The sequence below is a fragment of the Nicotiana tabacum genome, chromosome 10, assembly GCF_000715075.1.
Source record: "Nicotiana tabacum cultivar K326 chromosome 10, ASM71507v2, whole genome shotgun sequence".
NCBI classification, from domain to species: Eukaryota; Viridiplantae; Streptophyta; class Magnoliopsida; order Solanales; family Solanaceae; genus Nicotiana; species Nicotiana tabacum.
Genome location: NC_134089.1, coordinates 17,367,676 through 17,390,375, shown reverse-complemented (window position 1 = coordinate 17,390,375; position 22,700 = coordinate 17,367,676). Strand labels below are relative to the sequence as shown.

Sequence of the window (22,700 nt, the reverse complement as noted above, 5' to 3'; positions counted from 1 at the left end):
TTTTTCTTTCTAATACAGTTCGATTTTTTTTTCCTAACATTGTTTGAGGTTCTGCTCGGAATTGATACAAGTATCTACATAAATATTTTGAAATTCATTTTTCTGTATACGAATACATCATGTATTTATGCCAGATACAACCTGTGATAGTAACCTACTGCCTGCATATTTCATAATAAACCTAGTGCTTGTATTCTGTTGTATCTAACAATTGTGTTCAATATATTCAAGTTTATTTTTGTATTCATAATATTTTATTTATTCCTAATACATGGTATTACTGCTTTATTGAGTATATTTTATTGGTTGTATTCATTGATTTTCTATTTGTATTGAGAGTATTTTACCGTATTGTTGTTTTAAATACATATGAATACAGTTAGGTTTAAAATACAGATGAATACAGTTAGATTGAATGCATAACTAATTGATGAATAACATCAAAATGATAGAACTAACAATGTATTTAAAAATGTTGTCGTATGAACTCAAATACACATAAATACATCTAAATATCACAGTCAAAAATCATTGTACAAAATATATATATAAACACACACACACACACGCACATCTAAATACAACAATCAAAAATTACTGTACAAAATAAAAGAACACTGTATGCCTTATCGAATACATATACATACAAGAAGAGAGAATCACTGTATAAACTAAAAATCAATTTCTGCGGACTCGAATACATATAAATACATTTACAATTAGGGTCATTACATATTTTTGTTCTCCTTTCAGCTTCAATGGTTGCTGATGAACCTGCAAATACAGGTTCCTCTTGAGTGATATACAAATTGGAAGATTGCCCTTCGAAAAGTGCTTTAGTGGGTATTCCGCAGAAACTTAATAATGGTGAATATTTAAAAAAAACGTCGAAGAGAAAAAGAAAAGCTTTAACCGTCCAAAAACTCAAAAACTTTAGTGGAGAGTGGTGAAAACATGTGTTGATGCTTTACGACTTGCACAATTTCATAGTTCTCGATAGAAGCAAGAAATCATAAATCACAAGGGAAAAAATTTGGTGTCACGCCTCCACGTCCTATGGAATTGGGAAAGAACAATTTTTAAAAGATGTTAAGAAAGCTTGTAGGAAATCATGAAAAAGCTCACTATTTTCATGGCCGAAGAGTAGTGACAACCATGGAAATCATGGAAAAGCTCACCCTTTATCAGAGGAAATAAGTTTTGTGGTTCATATAGGAAAGAATGAGTGAGAGATCGTGAGAGAGAAATAAGATACTATGCGTGATTTTGGGAGAGAATAAACTGAAAGAATGAGAGAGAAAAATATTAGATAACGTATTTAATGGCTTAACAGTAGGATATGATCATAAATACATATTTTGCTATAAAACTAAAAGGTAGCTATAAAAATAATATTTTAAAAGGATTTTTATTTATAATAAATAGAATAAAATTTCCATTCTTTTTCCAACCATGTGACCCGAATGGGACCGACCCAGCAGACCACAGAATGTAGAAGAATCCGAATACATGTGGAAGAGCGGAGACGTGTCTACTTTCCCTTTTATTAATAAGCGAAAAAAACCAAAAGGGAAAGGAGTTAGAACCAAACCAACGGTGTTGATAGGGCAAACTCAAAAACTCTGCCTTCATCTCAGTCGTCTCCCTTTTTCCCACTTTCTCCAGCGTCCGATCCTCCCTTTTCTCCCTCAATCCTTTCATTCTCCTCTCCTCGCGCCCAAATTACAAATCCCCAGGTTTTAATTTTATTTTTCAAAAATTCCCCCTCTCTTTTTCTCTCTCTACATTTCAATGGCTGAATTAGGGTTTTTTTTTCTTCTCTTTCTTTTTCCTGTTCTTCATCTTCAGCTTACTTACTGTGTTTTTTTGTGTGTTTTGTTTATAAGGTATGGCGGATGGACAAGGATCGTCAAGGTCACCGGCGAGTCCAAACGGAGGAGGAAGTCATGAGAGTGGTGGAGACCAAAGCCCTAGGTCTAATGTACGTGAACAGGATAGGTTTCTTCCTATAGCTAATATTAGTCGAATCATGAAAAAGGCGCTTCCTGCTAATGGAAAAATTGCAAAGGATGCTAAGGAGACTGTTCAGGAATGTGTTTCCGAGTTCATTAGCTTCATTACCAGCGAGTATGTTTTTCGATTTCCTTAATTTCCTAATTACGTATTGATTTGATCGTAACTGATTCGAATTGAGATGTTGTTTTATTGATATATTCATATATGCTACTTGCTGTGTTAAAATGTATCCTTTTACTTTGCTTAGACGGTAAAAGATTCATTTAATTGATTATGATCTCTTTTCTTTCGTGGCTTCTAGAGATTTACTTTATATGGTAGAAATTTGTCTTGTTTTCTTTTGTAAGTGAACCTCTCATTTTGAAGGGTGTGACAGAATGATTAACGAACTGAGCGGAGAAATATGGTGTCTTAGGTTCAAGTCTCAGCGGAGACAAAAATATTTGGTGATTTGTTTCTACCTACCTAAGCCTTGGTGGGCCTAGTACATCTGCTGGTGGGGTAGCAGTTATCAGGTGGATTAGTAGAGGTGCACAAGCGGGCTCTTCCACCACCATCATAAAAAAACATCTCAGTCTCAACTATTACTTACTTTATTAAAAAATGCATCTTATTTTTAACTTTGTGAGTTAGTATTACTGCGTCATACACAATTTTTCCATCTTCCTTTATTGTAATGTGTTGTGTCTGGATATGCTATATGCTATGGATATCAACCATTTCTTTTCTGTTTTGTCATTTTTGGAGAAAATTTTCTGGTTGATAAGTTGCATTTTTATTGTAAAATAGTTGATTTCCTTAACAACATTGTTATATTCCTGTTGGAATTGTCTAGGGCAAGTGACAAGTGCCAGAAAGAGAAAAGAAAGACTATTAATGGTGACGATTTGCTATGGGCAATGGCAACTCTAGGTTTTGAAGATTATATTGAGCCACTCAAGGTGTACCTTGCTCGGTACAGAGAGGTAATGATTACTACATTCTTTATGTCAGCTTTCCCCTGTGACCCTTTCCAAACAGAGTATAAATTGATGGATTTGTCTTTTTGTGGTGTACCTGCTCGATGAATGGGTTGTTGCAGATGGAGGTAAGTGAATGTCTAATACAGTGTCTTTATAGTCATTTCCATTTTCTTCCCTTTTTTTGTTTTGCTTTGGGAGCAACTGATTCATTTGGTAGGGTGATACAAAGGGATCTGCCAAGACTGCTGATGGGTCTGCTAAAAGAGAAGGGATGCAACCTAGTCCTAGTTCACAGGTACTCTTTTGTGTTCTCAGCTTTTTTGTTCTTTTATCAGATTGGTGTCTCAAATTACAAAAGGAAATTGTTGAGTAAAATTCCATTAATTTGCTGTTGCATCATCTTGTTACAGCTTGCACATCAAGGTTCATTCTCGCAAGGAATGAATTATGGAAACTCTCAGGTAACTTTTTCTCTGTGTGTATACATGAAATTTAACTGCTGTATGTCATCTTTCAAAACACGTTATCATGCCTCAAAGTTTCAATCTTCACCTGTTATATAGGGGAAAGATGTTTCAGTCTTAACCACAAAAAGGGTTGCTTTGATGCATCAAGTTGGTTACTAGCCTTATCAATATGCAACTATAGCTTTCAGGAATTAGTCAGAGAATTTGCTTGATAGAACAAACCATTTCTGCTCATGGGATCGACATAGATATTATTCAACTTGTAACTAGATCTTTTATTCATCAATTGTTTCTCCCTGATCATTTTGCTAGCTTAGTGCTTTTCTTGCTTTTATATATCTCCTTATTACTGATTTAAAAAAACTGTTGCTCTTTGATGATCTATTTGAATGAAGTTATATTTTGTAAATTGAGAGAATCATGTGGGGAGGGGTGTTAAGGTTTGGTTGCAAATGTCGTTAGAGGAGAAAGAACTAGAATTTTCCGTACATCAGTGTGTTTGGATAGAGTTACAATACCACGACTTATGGAATTGGGATGGACTATAGCTACATTAGGAGAAAACATGTAAAAGTGCACCCACGGACTTGACATAGCGGTCAATGAAGTGAGAAAGGCCCTCAGAGGCCAAGCTACCGACAAGACAAAAATACCAGGTTATCTTTCCTGCCTGCTTAAGGCTTGGTTGGTGGAGTTTCTTGTATGTGTGCTAGTTGGGAGGTAACATGTATGCAAGTTGTTCCAAACGCCACCATTATAAAATATCATGTAAAAGTTGAACATTAGAAGAGTATTTTGAAGATTTTGCAATTTATCAAGTTCTTTCCCGTCTTAAGAAAATAGACCCTATAGAACTTTTTGTGGAGAACCGTTAGTGAGAAATGCTATTGCTAATTTCAACCTAACGAAATAAATAAAAGCAGAGAGTGTGATTTCCTAATTTAAATCCAAGTATTTTGTGCCTTTATTTTAATCATCCAATGATTGGTAAAGTTATGTAAGGCCTTTGAAAGACTCTGCTGGGGAGGTTTGTGTATATATTCTTTCGAGACTCGGGGCCTTGATGTAATTGATAACTTTAGAAGATGCCACAATTTGGCCGAACTGCAAAAGGTATTATCATAATTTATTCATTATGGTGCTGAATTGAAAATATACTTCTTGAAGAGTAAAGAGTAAAAGGAGAAAAATAGGAGGCAAATCCATATATGATTTATAGTACCTCATGGTACTCAACTAATGAAATTTACCTTATCTTATCCAACAAAAAAGAGAAAACAAATCCTTAGATGATGTAAAACAAAGGGTGATAAGATATAGCATTTTTGCACTTACCTTTTTTTTTTTTTTTTTTTTTGAGAATGAAACTTAGGTATCTGTATTTGTCTTATTAAAACCATTGCAAGTAAATAGTTCAAAGTTGAGCTCATTATTTCTTCCGGCTTTAATGGTGACCATGTTGCTCGGATGGATAAAGGATGAGGGTTGTGGTAGGCTGGTAACCAGTTTAAACTAGCTAAATCACGGTGAATCCTCGCAGTAATGTTGGTCTGAGGTGATTTTAAATGGAGAATAATGGTCTTTGAGGACTCATAAAGCCTGCTCCTACTTGTTTGGGATTGTTATGTAGTAGTTGTTTTTTATGTCAGAATTTGCTGAATAGCTGGAGGTTTGGACATGTGTAACTGTCATATGAGTGTCAAGTGCATTGTGGACATAAGTGGGAAAGTACAATGCTTATTGAATAGTTATCCTAGATATATGTTATGATTTGAAGATGTTACTTTGCAACACTTGTATTGTTGATTATCTGATAATTGATAGATCGAATACATTGTTCACATGTTTCTTGAGAACTTAATTGGCGGTAACATTTGAGACTTTTAAGTATGAAATAAATCCTTCCAAAGGTATGAAGGTGGGTGATACCGTTGGAAGCAAGTGTGGTCCTAATTGAACATTACGTCGGAGGTGCACTAAGCTCGTCAACGTTGATCAAAGTACATAAACTAACTAGCCTGGCCCTCAAATCATTTACGTTTTGAGTATTTTTCTAAATGTAAATAGATACAATGTATCGTTTTGAGATGGTTTGGTCATGTCCTCTGTAGGCCTACAGATGCACCGGTCAATAAGTGTAATAAGTGTGAAACTATGGTGAGTGATGGTGTTAAAAGGGGACGGGGTAGACCTAAAATCACATGGAAGGAAGTTGTCTGGAAAGACCTATATATCCTTGGAAACAACGCACAAACTTAGCTAAAGATTGAACTTCCAGGATGCATATGGCGGACCATTTAGAAAGAAAAACAATAGGTGATTTGAAGGAAACAACAATTCCTTACAGAAGATCACGATGGAATATCCTTTTCTTTCTTTTGGTCTCACTTTTGGTGTAAGGAAGATTAAGTACATGATGTTGATTTATGCTAGGTATCATAGAATTCCTTTAGTAGGTGGCAGAAGATAGGCATGTAGCTAATTTCCTTTGAATTCTACAGATGGCTTTAGCAGTCTTTGTGCTGCACCTTTATAATATTGTTGCCATTCTCAAAATCAATGGAAGAAAAAGATCCATAAAGATGATATCTACTAGCTAGGAATAGGTTTTTAGACTTTTTAAATATATATAGACACACAAACACACACTCTCATAAAATTTATTTTTCATCTTTATTTTATTTGTTATGATGATAACATGAGTTGAGCTAATATTGGAAGTGAGGATTCACATAGCCGACCTCAACTGAGGCATAGTTGTTGTGTTGCTTTGGAAGGCTCATCAGATTGCTGTTCTTTTAATTTAAACCAATAAATTATGTTGGTGTTTATCAGACTTGAGTATATAGATTGGCAAGTGGTAGGTTTCTAGAAGGAACAATTTCACAAAGGTGCAATATAATGGTCCTCATATTTAGTCTTGATGACAGCAAAAGCATCCTCTGGAGGGAAATATGAAAAGAAATGAACTTATCAGAAAAAATATGAAAAGCAGTAAAGATTTCTGGGTGTTGAGTGATTCGTATTCTTACTAAACTACTTGATCAATCCATATACCATATATTATGGTTATCTGCACTGGGAGGGACAGTTGCTTATTATTCTCACTTTTCTTGTCTGCCTGTTGGTTTTGCAATGTTGGCCACTTTTTCGACTTTGCATGGAGTGCTCCTACCTCCACCCTTGTTTTTCTTCTTTTTTAGTATTTGTTAGCCTGGAGGGGTGAGTTGAGCCTCGCTATGACCTGCTCAGTTATAGGAGGGCCTTACTATTGTGAACTTGCTCCTCCTGAATTCTGATTGCGCAATGTCATTGATAGTTGGATGAACTAGTAAGAATAAGGAAATTTAAGTCAAAACAATTTTAAGGACCTGCAAAAATGATTTTCTCTCAGTGTCCTGACTCTTCTTTCTGAAGATTCCAGGGTTAAGTACTAAGCCTGTTGCTTAATGAGTAAATTCTACCAAGCTTTTCTCTCTTGTAGCACATGCATTGTTTTAGGATGGCAATAGAAAGCCAATCTGCACAAGAGAGAGTTTTGCCTTCGTTCAACTAGGTGAAAAGGTGGGGAGGGGTTGGGTAATCTATGAACTTTAAGCAAGCATATATTTGAAGGCTATTTGGTGGCAATGTTAGACTGTTAGTCGACACATTGATTGTTGAGATTCCCCCCAAGATATTATATGTCAACCTGATGCTTATTGTATCTCTTGAAATTGCTTTTTGCAGGGTCAGCATATGATGGTCCCGATGCAAGGAACAGATTAAAATCCAATCTTCACTCTGTTTGAGATGGTAGGACTTCAAACGTGTTCTATATATAGATCCTCCCCGGTAAGCTCTGTATCATGGTTGATTTATTCAAGTCCGGGACATATGCTATTTAAGTTTGTAAATTTAGGAGATGTTCAAGTAAAGACCTGATTGTTTGTAGTAATAACAAGAACCATTACCTAGTATTTAGGATATTGTTTCTCTTTGGATGAAATTAAAATTTGCCCTTTCTTATTCTCTTTCTTTTCTTTCTGAAGCAAACAAATATGCCTTTTTTTTTTTTTTTACTCTGTTGGTATTTTAACCTTATGTGAGAGAGAGGGTTTCTGGAATGATATTCGTCCACGCATATGCTGTTTGGTAAATGTTGTGATATGATCACTATATAGGTCGAGATCATGTAACATCTGGCCAATTTTATTCTTGTGGAATGGGCATTTCCAGTTCCAGATACATTTGAGAGTTGAGACAGTAATTGCTAGTCAATTTCACAGCAAAAATTATCAGGCAATTCCAAGGTTTATTTAAAGACAAAGTGAACCACAACATGTTTTATCCTTTGGTCGTGGAAGAAATGCAGTGGTCCACTATTTTGTTAGGGAAAATGCATAAGTACTCCTCGATTCATAGCCGAATTTTTAATTACACACTTTATCTTTGGAGGGATTCTATTATCTCCTTGAATTATTTTTAAATGGAATTAATATCATCTTGATACACGCGCCTGACACATGTATTTTCCACTAAAATCGTTTTTTCGTGTTTTTTTTTTCCATCTACTTCTTTTCCCAACTCACGTTCTATATTTTTAAAATTCTTTTCCCTTTTCACATATCCCACCATCTTCTATCCCACAAGTGAAGCAGCGATATTTTTTGGTTGAAGAAGCAAATCGAAAAATTGTGAGCTCGTGGAATTTTTTTTTTTTGGCAATCAACAATCAAATTCTTCCTTGTTTTCTATTTTATGTAAATTTGATTAATTAAAAAAAAGGACTCTCCTCCCCCACCTCACTACTTGAAACAGTGAAAAGCCGAAGGCCCCAATCAGGAAATGACGAGCATGGCGAGAATATTTTTGCAACTAACAATCAAAACTCTTCTTGTTCGGTCTTTTGTGGGCTTCTTCTGGGTTTACTCAAAAATTAATTTGGGGACGAGTTTTTTTTTCATTCCTTTTATGAGAAGCAATTGCAATTGAAAGTTTAAAAGTGGTGAGTGAAGAGATTAGAAATTGTAGTAATCCTCTATAAAATGTAGTAAACATGGAGAGGAAAGAATAAAATCTTCAACTCGATCTCGTTAGAGAATATGGAGAATGCCAGAACTAACTTTCGGTTAATCTATAAGTAACAAAACTGGAGGAAAGAAAAGGAAAAGAAAAAGAAAAACAAGAGAAAAGAACAAAAAGAAAATAGTATATTTTATAAAAATATTATAAAAAATAAAATTTCAGCATTCTCTCTTTCCGCTCTCCAAGGAGGGTGGCATACACTCTCTTCTGCCACATCAGCACTAAGGGTATACTAATTCCATTTAAAAATAGTTCAAGAGATAATAAGGTCCCGTAAAGACAAAGTGTGTAATTAAAAATCCAGTTAGGCTATAGATTAGAAGGTACTTATGTATTTTCCCATATTATTACGAATCTCAAAATATTTGAAGACCTCTTTTTTCCCCGGAAAAGGTTGGCTTTGCAATATTTTGTGGATTCTCCGCTGCATATACTTAGAGAAGTGAATTATTTCTTCAACTGCAATTTTCTAGTACAGTTTTTAGTTACTTTGAACTGTAAAATTTTATGATTATGGAACTTTTATGTAAAATATTAGAAATGTAAATTTACTAAAAAATTAAAAGAAAACCTAATACGTATTTGAATTTTCGACTTTATGCGTCAATCCTCACACTTGAGGCAGGACAGGAGTACCATTGAGTTTGGGAAATTTTTCTTTCCGATAATCTACTTCGAGACTGCTGTAATCACACGATAATAATGCTCTCTGTATCTAGACAGATGAAATTATCAGGCAAACCAGTAAGCCAAAACTCCCACCAAGAGAACCAACTACAGTTCGTTTCATCTTTTCTCTAAGAGAATTTTTGTGATTTACTGTCTAGAAATCAATCTAATGAGGAAAGAAAATGTCAAATTGCTACACTACTGAATACAAAACTCACCTTTTCGGTGATCTAGGCAATGTCCTATGATATTACATAAAACAACCTACAGGAGTATAATAACCTCAAAGAACAAAACCCAATTCATGATTAGGGCTATAAATTAGTAAATCGACCCGAACCAGAACCTCTCCTCCTCCTCCGACGCTTTTGCATGCGCCAGAATAGTATCAATAGACCTGACAGTAATGGTGGTAAGTTTGTAAGAATGATGAGAAAAAACTTTTGAATTCTTCCATCAGTAGTATGCATAAATGTTCACACTCACCTGTGATGGCAATAATTGCTGGCACTAACCAGTGAGTAGCTACAAGCACGGGCATGTCAATCTGCAATCAAGTAAAATGAGATGTGTTGTTAGGATGTATACACTGACAGTTCTAAAAAGATTTAAACTATCAGTGCATTTTGACCCGTTGTAGTAATATTATCTATGGTCTATCATCTAGGTGACCTGACGATGTTAGCAGGTAGTGACATTATAGTCTTTTTCAATGCAGTGTACAGAAGTTAAACTCGTGTTATCAAATGAAGTTTCATAACAAACAACTAGCAAGAGTTTCTTACATCATCTCTGTAAAAGAAGCCCCAGTACTTGTTTCCAGGAGAGTCGTCGATGTTCTGCGTTGTGTTAGTTAATACTAAAACAGGTGTCTCTACTGTAGAATTTAAACCTCTACCCAAGTCAATAACAGGATAGCCAGGTAGTCTACGGTTCCTTCCTCTGACCTGTAAATTGTAACCCTTAGTTCCCCATACTTCAAATCTAGAATCACGCCCGCAGATCAACTCCTTTCCAACAACTCTAGAATAAGTAGAGAAATTCACATCCGTTCTACGGGTTGGTAGCTGGTTCTTATCAGCATATAATGGTTTCTCCTGCCTAACTGAATCTGAGAAAAGCATAGGATCTTTTACATTCCTGCTTGTAAAATCTAGCATTTTCTTCAGAAGCCCATAACAATTGGTAACCATATGGCTGCTGTCCAAGCAGTTAGAGTCGCCGTATACTGCAATTCGACTCCCACCAACCTCCAAAAGACCAAGAATAGGTGTATCTGTCTGCATTCATCAAAACAAATTGCAAGTTAGACCAGCAGCTCAAACACCACCTAAAATATTGAAGAAACTGTCATTAGCATAAGAGTTCTTATTGGAGTGAAATGGACTTTTCTTCCAGTAGTAAGTTGTGAAACTTAAAGTGATACCAAAAATCTATATTCTACAAATGTATTGACAAGTAAAAAACATTCCTTTACCGTAGGATCACCAGTCTCCTCTCCCACAATCCCCTAAAGTAGCAGTATATCTACACTCATTTGTATTTTCCACGTATCTTTCTTTAGTTTTTAAGTGAAATGTTTATCATAATAAGTAGACGATTAGAAGAGCTATGATATTGCAGTATAGAGTATACTCTTCCTCATGTTTCATTATAGAGATTACACTTTGTGCTATATTAGACTACCATATCTCTCCTATTCTTTAAGTTCTAGGAATCAGAGATACTCAGCATTCAGGAATACGCGAAAAGAGAAAAGCTCAAAAGTCGACTTTCTGCTTTAGTAAAGATCTTGTTTTTATGAATTTAAAGAAGTTCAGTAGGTGGAAACAAAACTAAATTATGACAGCCTTCCAACTAACCTTGGTCATGCCAGACAAAAGGATATTCTGTGTGGCCCCACTCTCTGAGCTATCCATGAAGGGGAAGCTGTGCAAGTATCCACCTCTTGGGAACTTTAGAATATCAGTTCCAGATGCATACCGACTCTGTTCACCGTTGAGGACAAAATCGCCATTCAGAATTTTATTCCCAAATGCAATCCCAAAGGATGCCAAAAGATCATTTAAGGCAGGAATATTGGCACCTCCAGTGACCGGAGTCCACCAGCTACGTGTATTGTCATCAAAGAACCTCATTTTTACCATTGTGTCCACATTGTACCAGTCAGCAAATACAACTACACTTAGACCTGAATTAATGACATCATCTCTCAGTTTCTTGATCTCTTCAGGGAAGTACTCCTCCTCAAGATCCACCAGAAGAAGTGTACCGTACTGGCGAGCATCAAAGCATGTAAGAGGAGAGCCAAGAGTCTCAATATAGTATCCAGCATCTCTTAGTGTGTCAAACATTATGTGAAAATTTGTGTGCAGATGATCCCCATGCCAGTCAAGAATGTCATTCCGAACATCTAAGGAGTCCCTTGGAATATAACCAGGAGGATATTTGATACTGTGAAATTGATCCCACAATATCCGCACAGATCTTGGTGGAGTAGGAACCACTTTTAATTTCAATTGAAGGACACAGGTACTACTTCGACGACTCTTTTCATCTAGAGCAGGTGGGCTGTGGATCTTGACAGTCACATTACCTTCAATTAACCCTGAAAACTGAGCTCCTTCTTCTTTGATTTGCATGTGCAGTGCAAGATAACCAGTCCAGGGCCAAATGACATCTGAATAGGTAAAATGGATGCTAAGAAGGTTGCCTTCCTCATCAAAGGGGTGCCATGTAGGTGGGCTTTCGACATAACCAATTACACCCATTCCATTTAAAATAGTGGCATTAAATATGACTGGCATGGCACCAGCATAAAGTGGTTGACGGCAAAAAGGCCAAGAGTATGGGCAGTCGGTGAAATCAAGAACACCTGGAAAAATACTTGCTCGAGGTTCATAGCTCTTCAAAATTTCAAAGGACTCCAACCTGTCATTCAAGTTAAATATTGAGTAGAACATAATACGTGTTGATTTAATGTTCAAACTATAAGGATATAAGGTACTCACAAATTAACCCTGCCTGCACCCTGCTCGTATATGTTGGGACCAGGAAGCTTTGCAGCCCCCTCAACCAGTGCTTGTTTGACACTAGCTGGATTAAGAATGTCCTTTCGCTTGTTTTCAGGTATTATGCTAACAAGCAGGCATACTATACCAGCAACCACAGGACTCGCCACGCTTGTGCCAGATAAACTTTTACAACCTGTACTAATTTTGGATCCCATTATCTCACGTCCATACGCAACAATGTCAGGCTTTACACGACCATAACTGTTAAAGAAAAATTACATGGTTACAAGTCTATGAGAAGGCTGGAAAAGCATAAATTATCACTATAACCAAAAAAAGGACAGTAGTTTTTTTCTTTCATATTTACATATCATCTTTCTCTTCATTTTTTCCCTTAGCAGAGGAAAGAATTGCATAAAATTGGCATTCCAACCTAGTTGTTTTATACCACAGTATTTATCATCAAACAGCTTTCCGTTTCTGAACTTGACTAAAAACATCAAAACCATGGACACAAAGCTCATAGACTACATATATGCTTTAGAAGAGCTGATCTTCAAGGCATATGTATTTCTTTTATTCCCTTTTCCCCATAAATGTCACTTGCACATCCAATCAGACTTCTAAATCTATTCGTGCTCACGCATAGAATGGTGAAAATAATTCCAAGAGGTGCAGGGAGGCTAATAATAAGCAAACCTATACTCCAGAGAAAATAAAAGTACAGAAAAACAAAGGAGGAACTGATACCCATGAGGAATCTCCCAGGTACTCATGCCACGAGAGGAAAAAGAAGCTATGTGATCACTGTAATCAATGCCACCAACACCAATAACATCACTTTGATCTGCTGGATTGTTTAGAGTACCATACAGTGGTCCATCATTCCCAATAGCTGAAACCATGATAATATTGTTTGCTGTAAGCTCCCAAACCTAGAGATATTTCAAATGTCATTAATATAAAACTAAAGCTTCCACCGCTAATCCTTAATCAGTATCCTGCTGAGAATATTGGTAAATTCGACAATATGACAAGCTTAACAACTCAAAATCTCTACAACTAAATTGCATGCTAAAGTAAAAATGCAACCGTCATGCTTGAGACCTCCGTGAACAGATGCAGTTTGCTGAACTAATAGACATGTGCACAGAATCAACTCAGGAAGAGTGCTACTCTAGCTAGTGAAGGGCCAAATATGTGAATACATAAAGGAGCATATCAAATATGCAATTTGCACCTGCATTGAGGGTAACTAAATAAGACCAGAATCTACACACAAGTTATTTTTGGATCCCGGTTCTCCTTTACAGTAATGGCTATTCACTTCAGTCTTACGTGCACTATGTCAAGCAACAATGGACACATATCATTCACATGCTGACAGTTGAAACCAAACTTCTATTAATAATGAAGACTACGGATGACACAAAATCTTAAACCAGAATATTATATTGATTAATGCAACAGAAGAAAAATGCATTGATTGCCTAAGGAGAGGATAGGCACCCCGAGCATCATACACATTTACAAGTACTAGCTCCATTTGCATTTCATATGAGGTAGTTTAAGTGGGGGGAAAATTAAAGTTTAATTTTCCATGTATATCGGTTATCATATTGGTTATAGAAGAAACATTACTGTTGTTGTCTTGTTAATAACATATGATAGGGAACATTGCAGCAAAATTAAATTTGAATGGTTGGATGATTTTGAGTTATTCGCCATCAAAAGATGACTCTGAAGTATGTCCTATATCTGATTTTGAAGTCTTGATCTAAGTGAAAGTGTACAAATATTATTGTAGAAGCGTGTCAAACATTTTGAGGTGCTCCGAAATGTAATGTGCAGTATGTATTATGACGGAGAGGGGGCTAAAACAAACCAAACGATCAGTGAACTCACCTTTTCCACAAAAGGGAGATCTAAATAATCAGGTCCACCGATACTCAAATTCAGCACATCCATGTTGGTTGCAATTGCGTAATTGAATGCATCAAGAAACCATGATGTGTAAGATACCTGCAATGAGCTGAAGACACAATTATCATAACCTTGCAAGTGAACTTTCAAATACTAGAACTAGAAGATCTATCTTTTTCTTTTTCCTAATTGATAAGTAAAAACATAATAAAATCTATCTTTTCGGCAGATTTAAGAAGTATCTAGTCAAGAAAGTGAAAATGAAGCCTTTCTCATTTTGCATATGTTAGGACTTGGCTAATTGCTTCATTTAGTTTCTCTAATTAAGTGCTCCCTCTAAATTATAAGCTTCCATTCAGCATGCAACTCTAACTAATGGAGCATAAAAATTGGCTGTAAGGTCCAATGATTCATTATCAGAATTTCCTTATGTATAGGTTCGGTTTTGAAGAGACTTTATCACAAGATTAATCAAACACCGATAGTTGAATCTGAACCAACTTTTACCCAGTCCAGTGGAACCAACTGCTTTCACACTGGAAGAACAAGAACGGGAGCAATGACTCCATCAGTTTGGAAGATATCTTGAGAAAAGGGTTTTCGCACCGGTATATTTTTATATGTACTGAAGTTTAAATATTCCAATAGTATGATGCTGTCAACTTCTTGGATTTCTTCACTGAAGCAGGTAAGATGCTTTATAGGAACCCTCTGTAGCCCTAGTTTTTTTTTAAAAGAAACCATGGTTGAGTGATTATAGACCTTTGTTTTTTCTTTCCTTTTATATCTTTATTCTGCTTTTTATCTTTCCTTGCATATTCTCAGTTTCTGAAGGAGTAGCAGCTTGTGTCTCTGGCTTTTCGGAAAAAGAGTTGCTTACCTCACCACACCAACCGCCAGCTCATCCATGCTTAGAAACAGTTTCTTGAATCCTTTTAAATTAGTTATGGTAAAGAGTTTCAGAGAAGTATATATTATTATTGAGGAAATAGATTTTTCCGTTTAAAAGCAAGCAGTCTACTCTATCTTGAATGTCCTCAATTGAAGAAAGACTTTCTCCAATCGCCATTTGTACTCATAAAATCAAAAGCTTCCGAAGAATGGAGGTGGACTACAATGATTTTGTTGTACAAGAACAAATGTGATATTCAAATTGCAACAACTATAGGGGTATCAAGCTGCTAGCCACCCTATGAATTTGGAGAGGGTGGTGGAGACGAGGACGAGGAGGAGTATGTCTATTTCCGAGAATCAATTCACATTCATGTCGGGACGATCAATTACAGAAGTTATCCACCTTATAAGGGGATTGGTAGAGCAGTATAGGGAGAGGGAGAGGGACTTGCATATGGTGTTCATTGACCTAGAAAAAATATATGACAAAGTCTCAAGGGAGGTTCTATGGAGATGTTTGGAGACTAGAGGTGTACCAGTTGCATATACTAGGACAATCCAAGACATGTTTGATGGAGCTAAGACCCGGGTTAGGACAGTTGGAGGAGACTCGAACACTTCACAGTCATGATGGGGTTGCATCAGGGATCAACTCTTAGCCCGTTCTTATTTGCCTTAGCGATAGATGAATTGACGTTGCACATTCAAAGGGAAGTACCATGATGCATGTTATTTGTGGATGACACAGTTCTGATTGACGAAACGAGAGGCAGAGTTAGTGCTAGCCTGGAGGTTTGGAGACAGACCTTGGAGTCTAAAAGTTTCAAGTTGAGCAGGACCAAAATAGAAAACTAGGAGTGCAAGTTTAGTGACGCAATTCATGAGGAAGATGTCAAAGTGAGGCTTGATACACAAGTCATTCCCAAGAGAGGAAGTTTCAAGTATCTTGGGTCGGTAATCCAAGATAATGAGGAGATTGACGAGGATGTCACACATCGTATTGGGGCGGGGCGGATGAAATAGAGGCTCGCATCTGGCGTCTTGTACAATAAGCAATGTTGTGAAGAGCGTGAAGCGAGGAAAAAAGACAACCCTCATTTCGCTTAAAGCGAGAAGCGAAATGCTCGCTTTTTTGAAGTGAAGCGGAATTTAAAAGAAAAAATTAAAATAAATACCGCATAGACAACACATGTAATTGTAAGCAAATGTCCAATACTTCAATGTAAAAACTAAAGAGTAGCATTAATTGAGATAGATGTATAGGCATACTAAAAAAGATAAGATTAGGAACGAAGATATTTGGGATAAGGTAGGAGTGGCCTACGTGGTGGACAAAATGCAGGAAACGAGGTTGAGATGATTCCGGCACGTGAAGAGGAGATGCACGAATGCCCCAGTGATGAGGTGTGAGAAGTTGGCTATGCTGAGTCTAAGGAGAGGTAAAAGTAGGCCTAAAAAGTTTGGGGAAAGGTGATTAGGCAAAAGTAGGCCTAAAAAGTTTGGGGAAAGGTGATTAGGCAGGACATGGCTCATCTTCAGCTTACTGATGACATAGCTTGACAAAACTTTTGACAAAAAGGTGGGGAGGTCGAGAAGTAGAGTGGAAGGTTAGTGGATAGTACAATATTTTTCCTTTCTTTATCGGTTGTTCTAGTATTATTCTCGTATTTACTTATTCTTAGACTTCTATTATTATATGATGTTTCCTCTGCATTAGTTTTGTTATTAGCCTGTCGTTGTTAACGCGTCTTTGCTCATGTCTTCTTCACTATCGTATTTCTTTTAAATTGCTATGTTTTTGTTCCCCTTGAGCCGATGGTCAATCGAAAACAGTCTCTCTATCTGCACAAGGTAGGGGTAAAGTCTGCATACATACTATCCTCCCCAAAACCCCACTTGTGAGATTACATTGGCATGTTATTGTTTGTTGTTGTAAAATCAAAAGCTTGCACAGGGATTACCAGGCGAGTTCCTAGCTTTTGTAGCCATAAAATAAGAAAATATCCCCCCAACACCCCAAGGAGCTGGAAGTCATCATAACATCCTAGAAGAAATAATATTATCCCACTAAACAAGCCAACGGTGCCCTGAAATTCAGCTTTTGAACAAAACTATTTTTGGAAATTCTGATTTTTACCAAAAAATAGACTACTCTTTTTTTTGAATTGATAACTTTTGTATATATTAATAACATCAGTACATAGGTTGTACTGAAAACCAAATTTACAAGTAGGTGGTAAGTAGATGTGCTGGTGTGCAACCTAGCAAGATCCTAGTATGTCTACGATTGTCAATGTATCTTCTGTGTAAATCTGTTTACACCAAAAACAAAAAAGAAGAATACAATTGAGTTTGATCTTCTGTACTGGGTTGCTTCTATCTTCAAAACATCTAGCATTCCTTTCCCTCCAAACTGTCCACCAGATACAAGTCGGGACAGTCCTCCATCTATCTCTGTTAGTTGCTTCAGCACCAGCTTCTTCCCAACTATAAAGAACTTCATTATCCTGCATGACATTGTCCATGAAATACCCCTAAGACTAATAAAGATTTTCCATAGTTGGTCTGTTGTCTTGCAATGTAGAAATAAATGGCTAACAGTCTCAGTGTTTTCCCCACATAGGAAACATCTTGAACACAGAGAAATTCCTCTTTTTATGAGATTATCCTGAGTTAATACAGCCTCCTTTGCTAGTAGCCAAGAGAAACATGCTACCTTATATGGAATCTTTGTTCTCCATATATGCTTCCATGGCCAAGCATGCATCTATCTGAAGATCATTTTGATTCAAAATCTTATATGCATCCTTCACCTGATAGACCCCTCTGTTGTGCCTCTGCCACCAAAGTGAATCCACCCCTTCCTGTAATCCTTTAAATGCCTCCAACTCTTTGTAGATGTCAGCTAATCTTGTTATCTCCCAGTCATTCAACTATCTTCTAAGAGTGAGTTCCCATCCTTGATAACTCCACATATCAACTATTGTTTTATGCTGGTTTTGTGCCAAACCAAACATATCGGGGTATCTTTCCTTTAGGCATCCATGTCCCAACCAATTATCGTTCCAGAATGATGTGTTCCTTCCATTGTTCACTCTTATGGAAGAGTGAATCTTCATTATAGGCCAAAGTTCTCTGATGGATTTCCACATACTAACTCCATATGATGTGCTGACTTTGTTTGACACCCAGTTATTTTCCTCACCGTACTTAGCTTTGATCACTTTGCTCCATAAAGTTTGAGGTTCTTGAGAATATTTCCATAGCCATTTCATTCTAAGAGCCTTGCTTTGATTCTTCAAATTTCTTATTCCTAAACCACCTTGTTTTTTGGCCATTATGATGGTCTTCCATTTAACTAAATGGAAGACCTTTTTCTCCTTGTTCCCTTGCCAAAGGAAGGATCTTCGGAGTTTGTCCAGTCTTTGTATGATTCCGGCAGGAATTGGGAACAAAGACATCATGTAAGTAGGAAGTGAGTCTAATACTAAGTTGATTAAAACTAGCCTACCCCCCACTGATAGGTATTGCAATTTCCATCTTGACAGCTTCTTCTCACACTTTTCAATAACTGAATTCCAGATCTCTTTGGATTTGGATCTTGCACCAAGAGGCATCCCAAGGTATACAGTAGGTAGGGACCCTACTTCTACTCCCATTATCTATGTCAGTTGCTCCATGTTATTAACTTCATTAATGAGATAAATATGGCTCTTTCTCCAGTTGATGTGTAGTCCCGAAATTCCCTCGAATAAGACCAAGATGATCCTTAGAAACCTAAGTTTCTCCTCTTCAGCGTCACAGAAGACTAGAGTATCATCAGCATACTGAAGATGTGTGATCTCTAGACTGTTTGCCCCATTCCTGTGAACCTCGAAACCTTTAACCCATCCATTGACTTTGACCGTTTTAATCATGTTGTTCAGTCCTTCCATGGCTATAATGAATAGAAAAGGATCACCTTGTCTTAGACCTTTGTGTGCATGGAAGAAACTTTCAGGAGATCCATTTATGAGAATGGAGAATGTAACAGTAGATATGCAAAATTTCATCCAACTGATTCATTTCTGCCCAAAACCCATTTGTTCTAACAATTTCAGTAGAAAGCTCCAGTTGACATGATCATAAGCCTTCTCAATATCTAGTTTGCATAGGATTCCGGGTTCTTTCTTTTTGATTCTTGAATCCACAACTTCATTAGCAATCAACACTGCATCTATTATTTGTCTTCCTTTGATGAAAGCCATTTGTTGAACATCTACTAGTTTTCCTACCACCCTCTTAAGTCTTTCCGTCAAGACTTTTAAGAGCATTTTGTAGAAACTCCCTATCAGACTGATTGGCCTGAAATCTCTTAATTCTTTCGCACCTGTCTTCTTTTAAATCAAGGCTATGTATGTTGCATTGAAGCTTTTCTCAAACATATCCTGGGAATGGAAGTTGTTGAAGGCCTCCATGATGTCGTGCTTCAAAATATCCCAACACTTAATGAAAAAACCCATTGTGTATCCATTTGGACCTGGGGCCTTGTCAGTTGCACACATCTTCAGACAGCTCAGGACTTCTTGTTCCTCAAATTTACTCTGTAAAGACTCCTCCTCTGATTCAGAGATTTTGGGATTGTTTTCGAAATTGACTGTCGGTCTCCACTCTTCAGGTTCTGTGTATAACCCCTTGTAGAATTCAATGATCACATTCTTTATTCTGTCTGGCTCATCTACTGCTTCATCTTGAATCATTAGTTGATCAATATTGTTGTTTCTCTTGTGTGCATTGGCAGTACGATGGAAAAACTTTGCATTCCTATCCCCTTCTTTGAGCCACAGAGCTTTTGATTTCTGTCTCCATGTACTTTCTTCGTTCTTGAGGTGATCCTCAAACTCCATGAGGGTAGCTGCCTTCCTCACTGATTCCTCCTCTGTCAGAGCTCTTAATTGTTGTGTTGCCTCAAAACCTGCCAATTGACTCAGCAATTTTGATTTTTGCAATCCCAGATTTCCTTTACAACTTTTGCTCCATTTTTTTTAGCTTGCCTTTGAGAGCTTTTAATTTGCAAGCTAAAATATAGTCTGGTCTTCCTGAAAATTCAAAAGATGTCCATCAGTTTCTAATTCTGTCATCAAAACCTTCCACGTTCAGCCACCATAGCTTGTTCCCAGGCACCACAGCATAAAGCCACTGGTGAATGTTCAGAAATCAACCTTTGTTGAAGAGTTTGCTTGATATTTCTGAAGCTTTCATCCCATTCTTCTGAAATGAGAAATCTATCAATTCTAGAAGCGGTTGTATGATTATCCCCTTTGAACCAAGTATAGTAGCCTCCTTCGAGTTGAAGATCCATCAACTCCATGTCTTCTATAAAATCCGAGAATTCCACCATCTTTCTGGACCTCCTCGAGCATTCCCGTTTTTCAGAAGGGTACCTTGTGACGTTAAAATCACCACAGACTACCCAAGGGCCTTCCATCAATCCCCTCACTGCACCAATTTCTCTCCATATTGTTCTTCTTTCTATTCTGCAATTTGGAGCATACACTCCTGTTATATAACATTGAAAATTTTGTAAAAGAGCCTCGAACTTGCATGTCAAAGTGTATGCACCCGTCTGTAACACCTCTCCTTTTCCATACTCTGCAATCCCATAGTAACAAAATCCCCCCTCTCGTGCCACTAGCTTCTAAACATGCGTACCTCACCCATCTTCCACCCCAAATTTGATTGACTATTTCCTTGATATCCCCCTCCAATTTTGTTTCCTGCATACAAATAATGCTGCCTTCCAATTCAGCACTTGACTTTTTATGATCTCCCTTTTCTTCTTGTCATTTAATCCCCTTACATTCCATGAAATTAAATTGATCTTCATATTGCAATAATAGATAGATCTCTTCCCTACTCCTTTTCCCATCACTCTTGAATTTGACATCAAAGGAGGTTAATCCTTTTAATTCCAGTGAGCCTTTGAACCTTTGTTTCTTCACCTCCATCTCTGTCTCCACTCTTCTAACTTGTCTGCAACTGTCAATTTGCATTAGTAACTACAATGCTTCTTCTTTATGGCCTTGAAAATCTATCATGTGACTGAGCGAGAAACCAAAATCGAGGGCCCAAAACCGAAAGAGTTTAGGGGTGAACGAAATGCTCAAGATGTAGATAACTTCCTTTGGAAGATGGAGGACTACTTTGAGCACCTTAACATCGTTGATGAGGCTGCCAAAATCCGTGCAGCAACGATGTATCTTACCGACACCGCCATGTTATGGTGGAGACGGAAGAAAGCTGATATGGAGAAGGGCATTTGCACCATAAAAAGCTGGGAGCAGTTCAAGTTCGAACTGGAGCGCCAGTTTTACCCACAAAGCGTTGTCAATGAGGCTCGTCGAAAATTGAGAGAGCTCAAGTAGACAACTTCTATCTGGGAGTATGTGAAAGAGTTCACCAAACTCATTCTTCAGATTCCCAACATGGCAAGCGATGACTGCTATTCTATTTCATAGACGGCCTTCAAAATTGGGCCAAACAAGAATTGCAGCGCTTGTGGCCCCTTAGGCGAGAAAATCAATAGTGAATTGAACGGGTCGGCACACACTCCCCCACTTGAAATGGTGATGTCCTCGTCGCCACAAAGTTTTAAGGAATTGGGAACTTGATCTTTGAACTGCCTTCTCTCCATAACACCCTTGTCTCCAAAGGGTTCCTTTGATGGATTGACATGCCCCACCCCAAGCAACTCTTTGGATTGCTTATTTGAATCCTCCAACTTCGGAAGTGCCATGTGTTTCAGATTCATGGCTGGCGATTTTGCTCCCAATGTAGAGTCCTTATCCTTATTAAGGACACGTTGTTCGCCTTCACGCAAGGTGTTGTCAACCTTGGTCTCTGTCTTGTCAGCCAAAATTGTGGCGTCTTCCTTCTCGAAGCCCTTCACAATTTGCATTGCGGACAATTGACTATTAACTTGCGACACCCGAATTGTTGGTACCACACATGGACTCCTTGGATCATAAATGTAGATCTGGTCAAGATAAGGGCAAATGAATGCTTTAACCTCGGCCCCAGTACCAGATCGAACACATCGATGGGAGCGACAAAGAAGTTCACGCTCCCCAACCAAGCTCCTAAGTTGAGTTGTACATTGTGAGCAACTCCATATATGTTGGTGGGTTTGGAGTTTACTATCTTCAACACAGAACTGTTGGGACGGAACGCAAGGCCAAGTGACTTAGCTTTTGCTTTAGTCACAAAATTGTGTGTCGCACCGGTGTCCACCATAACGCGAACATGCTGTCCGTTCAGCTTTGCATCCACGAACGGGGATCCTTTCTTCCTCATCTGAGGGCCCTTGCCATTCGCCGTGTTGTCTAACGAACGACCCATTTTGGCAAGGTCAGGCTTTCTTTGGGCAACTTGCTTCAAAGTAGGTTTCTTTACCACAACTGCGCCCAATATCAAGATGGCAAGATGAGCCAGATCCGGCTGTTGTTGAACTGCCTCCTCGTCTAGTTTCTCAACTTGGACTCTATCATCTGTTTGCCTCTGCTCGCCGCAATCAAGGCTCCAAATTTCTGTAAACTAGGGCAATCTTTGAAGCTATGACTAGGGTCCTTGCAGAGGTAGCAAGCATTGCGCGGACCAACTGCCTTCTTCCTTTGGGTGTACCGGTCGTGCCAATTATGTGCGTTGTTGCC

At 37.7% G+C, this 22,700-nt stretch overlaps 2 protein-coding genes across 3 annotated transcripts in view; one reads left to right on the top strand and one right to left on the bottom strand.

Annotated features, from left to right (window-relative positions):
- Positions 1–1,565: 1,565 nt before the first annotated feature.
- On the top strand, positions 1,566–7,456 carry LOC107828035 (nuclear transcription factor Y subunit B-8). Of its 2 annotated transcripts, XM_016655292.2 has the most exons (7): positions 1,566–1,736; positions 1,887–2,127; positions 2,852–2,981; positions 3,098–3,103; positions 3,196–3,273; positions 3,389–3,439; positions 7,175–7,404. In XM_016655292.2, exons 2-7 carry the CDS (start codon positions 1,889–1,891, stop codon positions 7,211–7,213), a joined length of 543 nt encoding a protein of 180 aa, XP_016510778.1. In that variant the 5' UTR covers positions 1,566–1,736; positions 1,887–1,888; the 3' UTR covers positions 7,214–7,404. The 2 variants fall into 2 exon arrangements, with proteins under 2 accessions (XP_016510778.1, XP_016510771.1); XM_016655285.2 differs by having other exon boundaries at positions 3,098–3,273; positions 7,175–7,456.
- A 1,785-nt stretch (positions 7,457–9,241) lies between these two features.
- The window catches only part of LOC107828026 (subtilisin-like protease SBT6.1), a 28,061-nt gene continuing 14,602 nt past the window's right edge, over positions 9,242–22,700 (bottom strand). Inside the window, exons 5-11 of the mRNA XM_075222639.1 lie at positions 14,101–14,217; positions 12,946–13,130; positions 12,193–12,456; positions 11,044–12,112; positions 9,967–10,461; positions 9,668–9,728; positions 9,242–9,578 (exon numbers count right to left, since the gene is read on the bottom strand). Of these exons, the coding sequence (XP_075078740.1) occupies positions 9,496–9,578; positions 9,668–9,728; positions 9,967–10,461; positions 11,044–12,112; positions 12,193–12,456; positions 12,946–13,130; positions 14,101–14,217 (2,274 nt within the window). The 3' untranslated portion in view covers positions 9,242–9,495. The remainder of the gene's footprint in view (positions 9,579–9,667; positions 9,729–9,966; positions 10,462–11,043; positions 12,113–12,192; positions 12,457–12,945; positions 13,131–14,100; positions 14,218–22,700) is intronic.

Excerpts from the sequence above, each read along its gene's own strand:
- LOC107828035 (XM_016655285.2), top strand. The coding sequence starts at position 1,889 with ATGGCGGATGGACAAGGATCGTCAAGGTCACCGGCGAGTCCAAACGGA. Across the intron at positions 2,128-2,851 it reads ATTAGCTTCATTACCAGCGA|GGCAAGTGACAAGTGCCAGA; the intron begins GTATGTTTTTCG and ends GGAATTGTCTAG. Across the intron at positions 3,274-3,388 it reads AACCTAGTCCTAGTTCACAG|CTTGCACATCAAGGTTCATT; the intron begins GTACTCTTTTGT and ends ATCTTGTTACAG.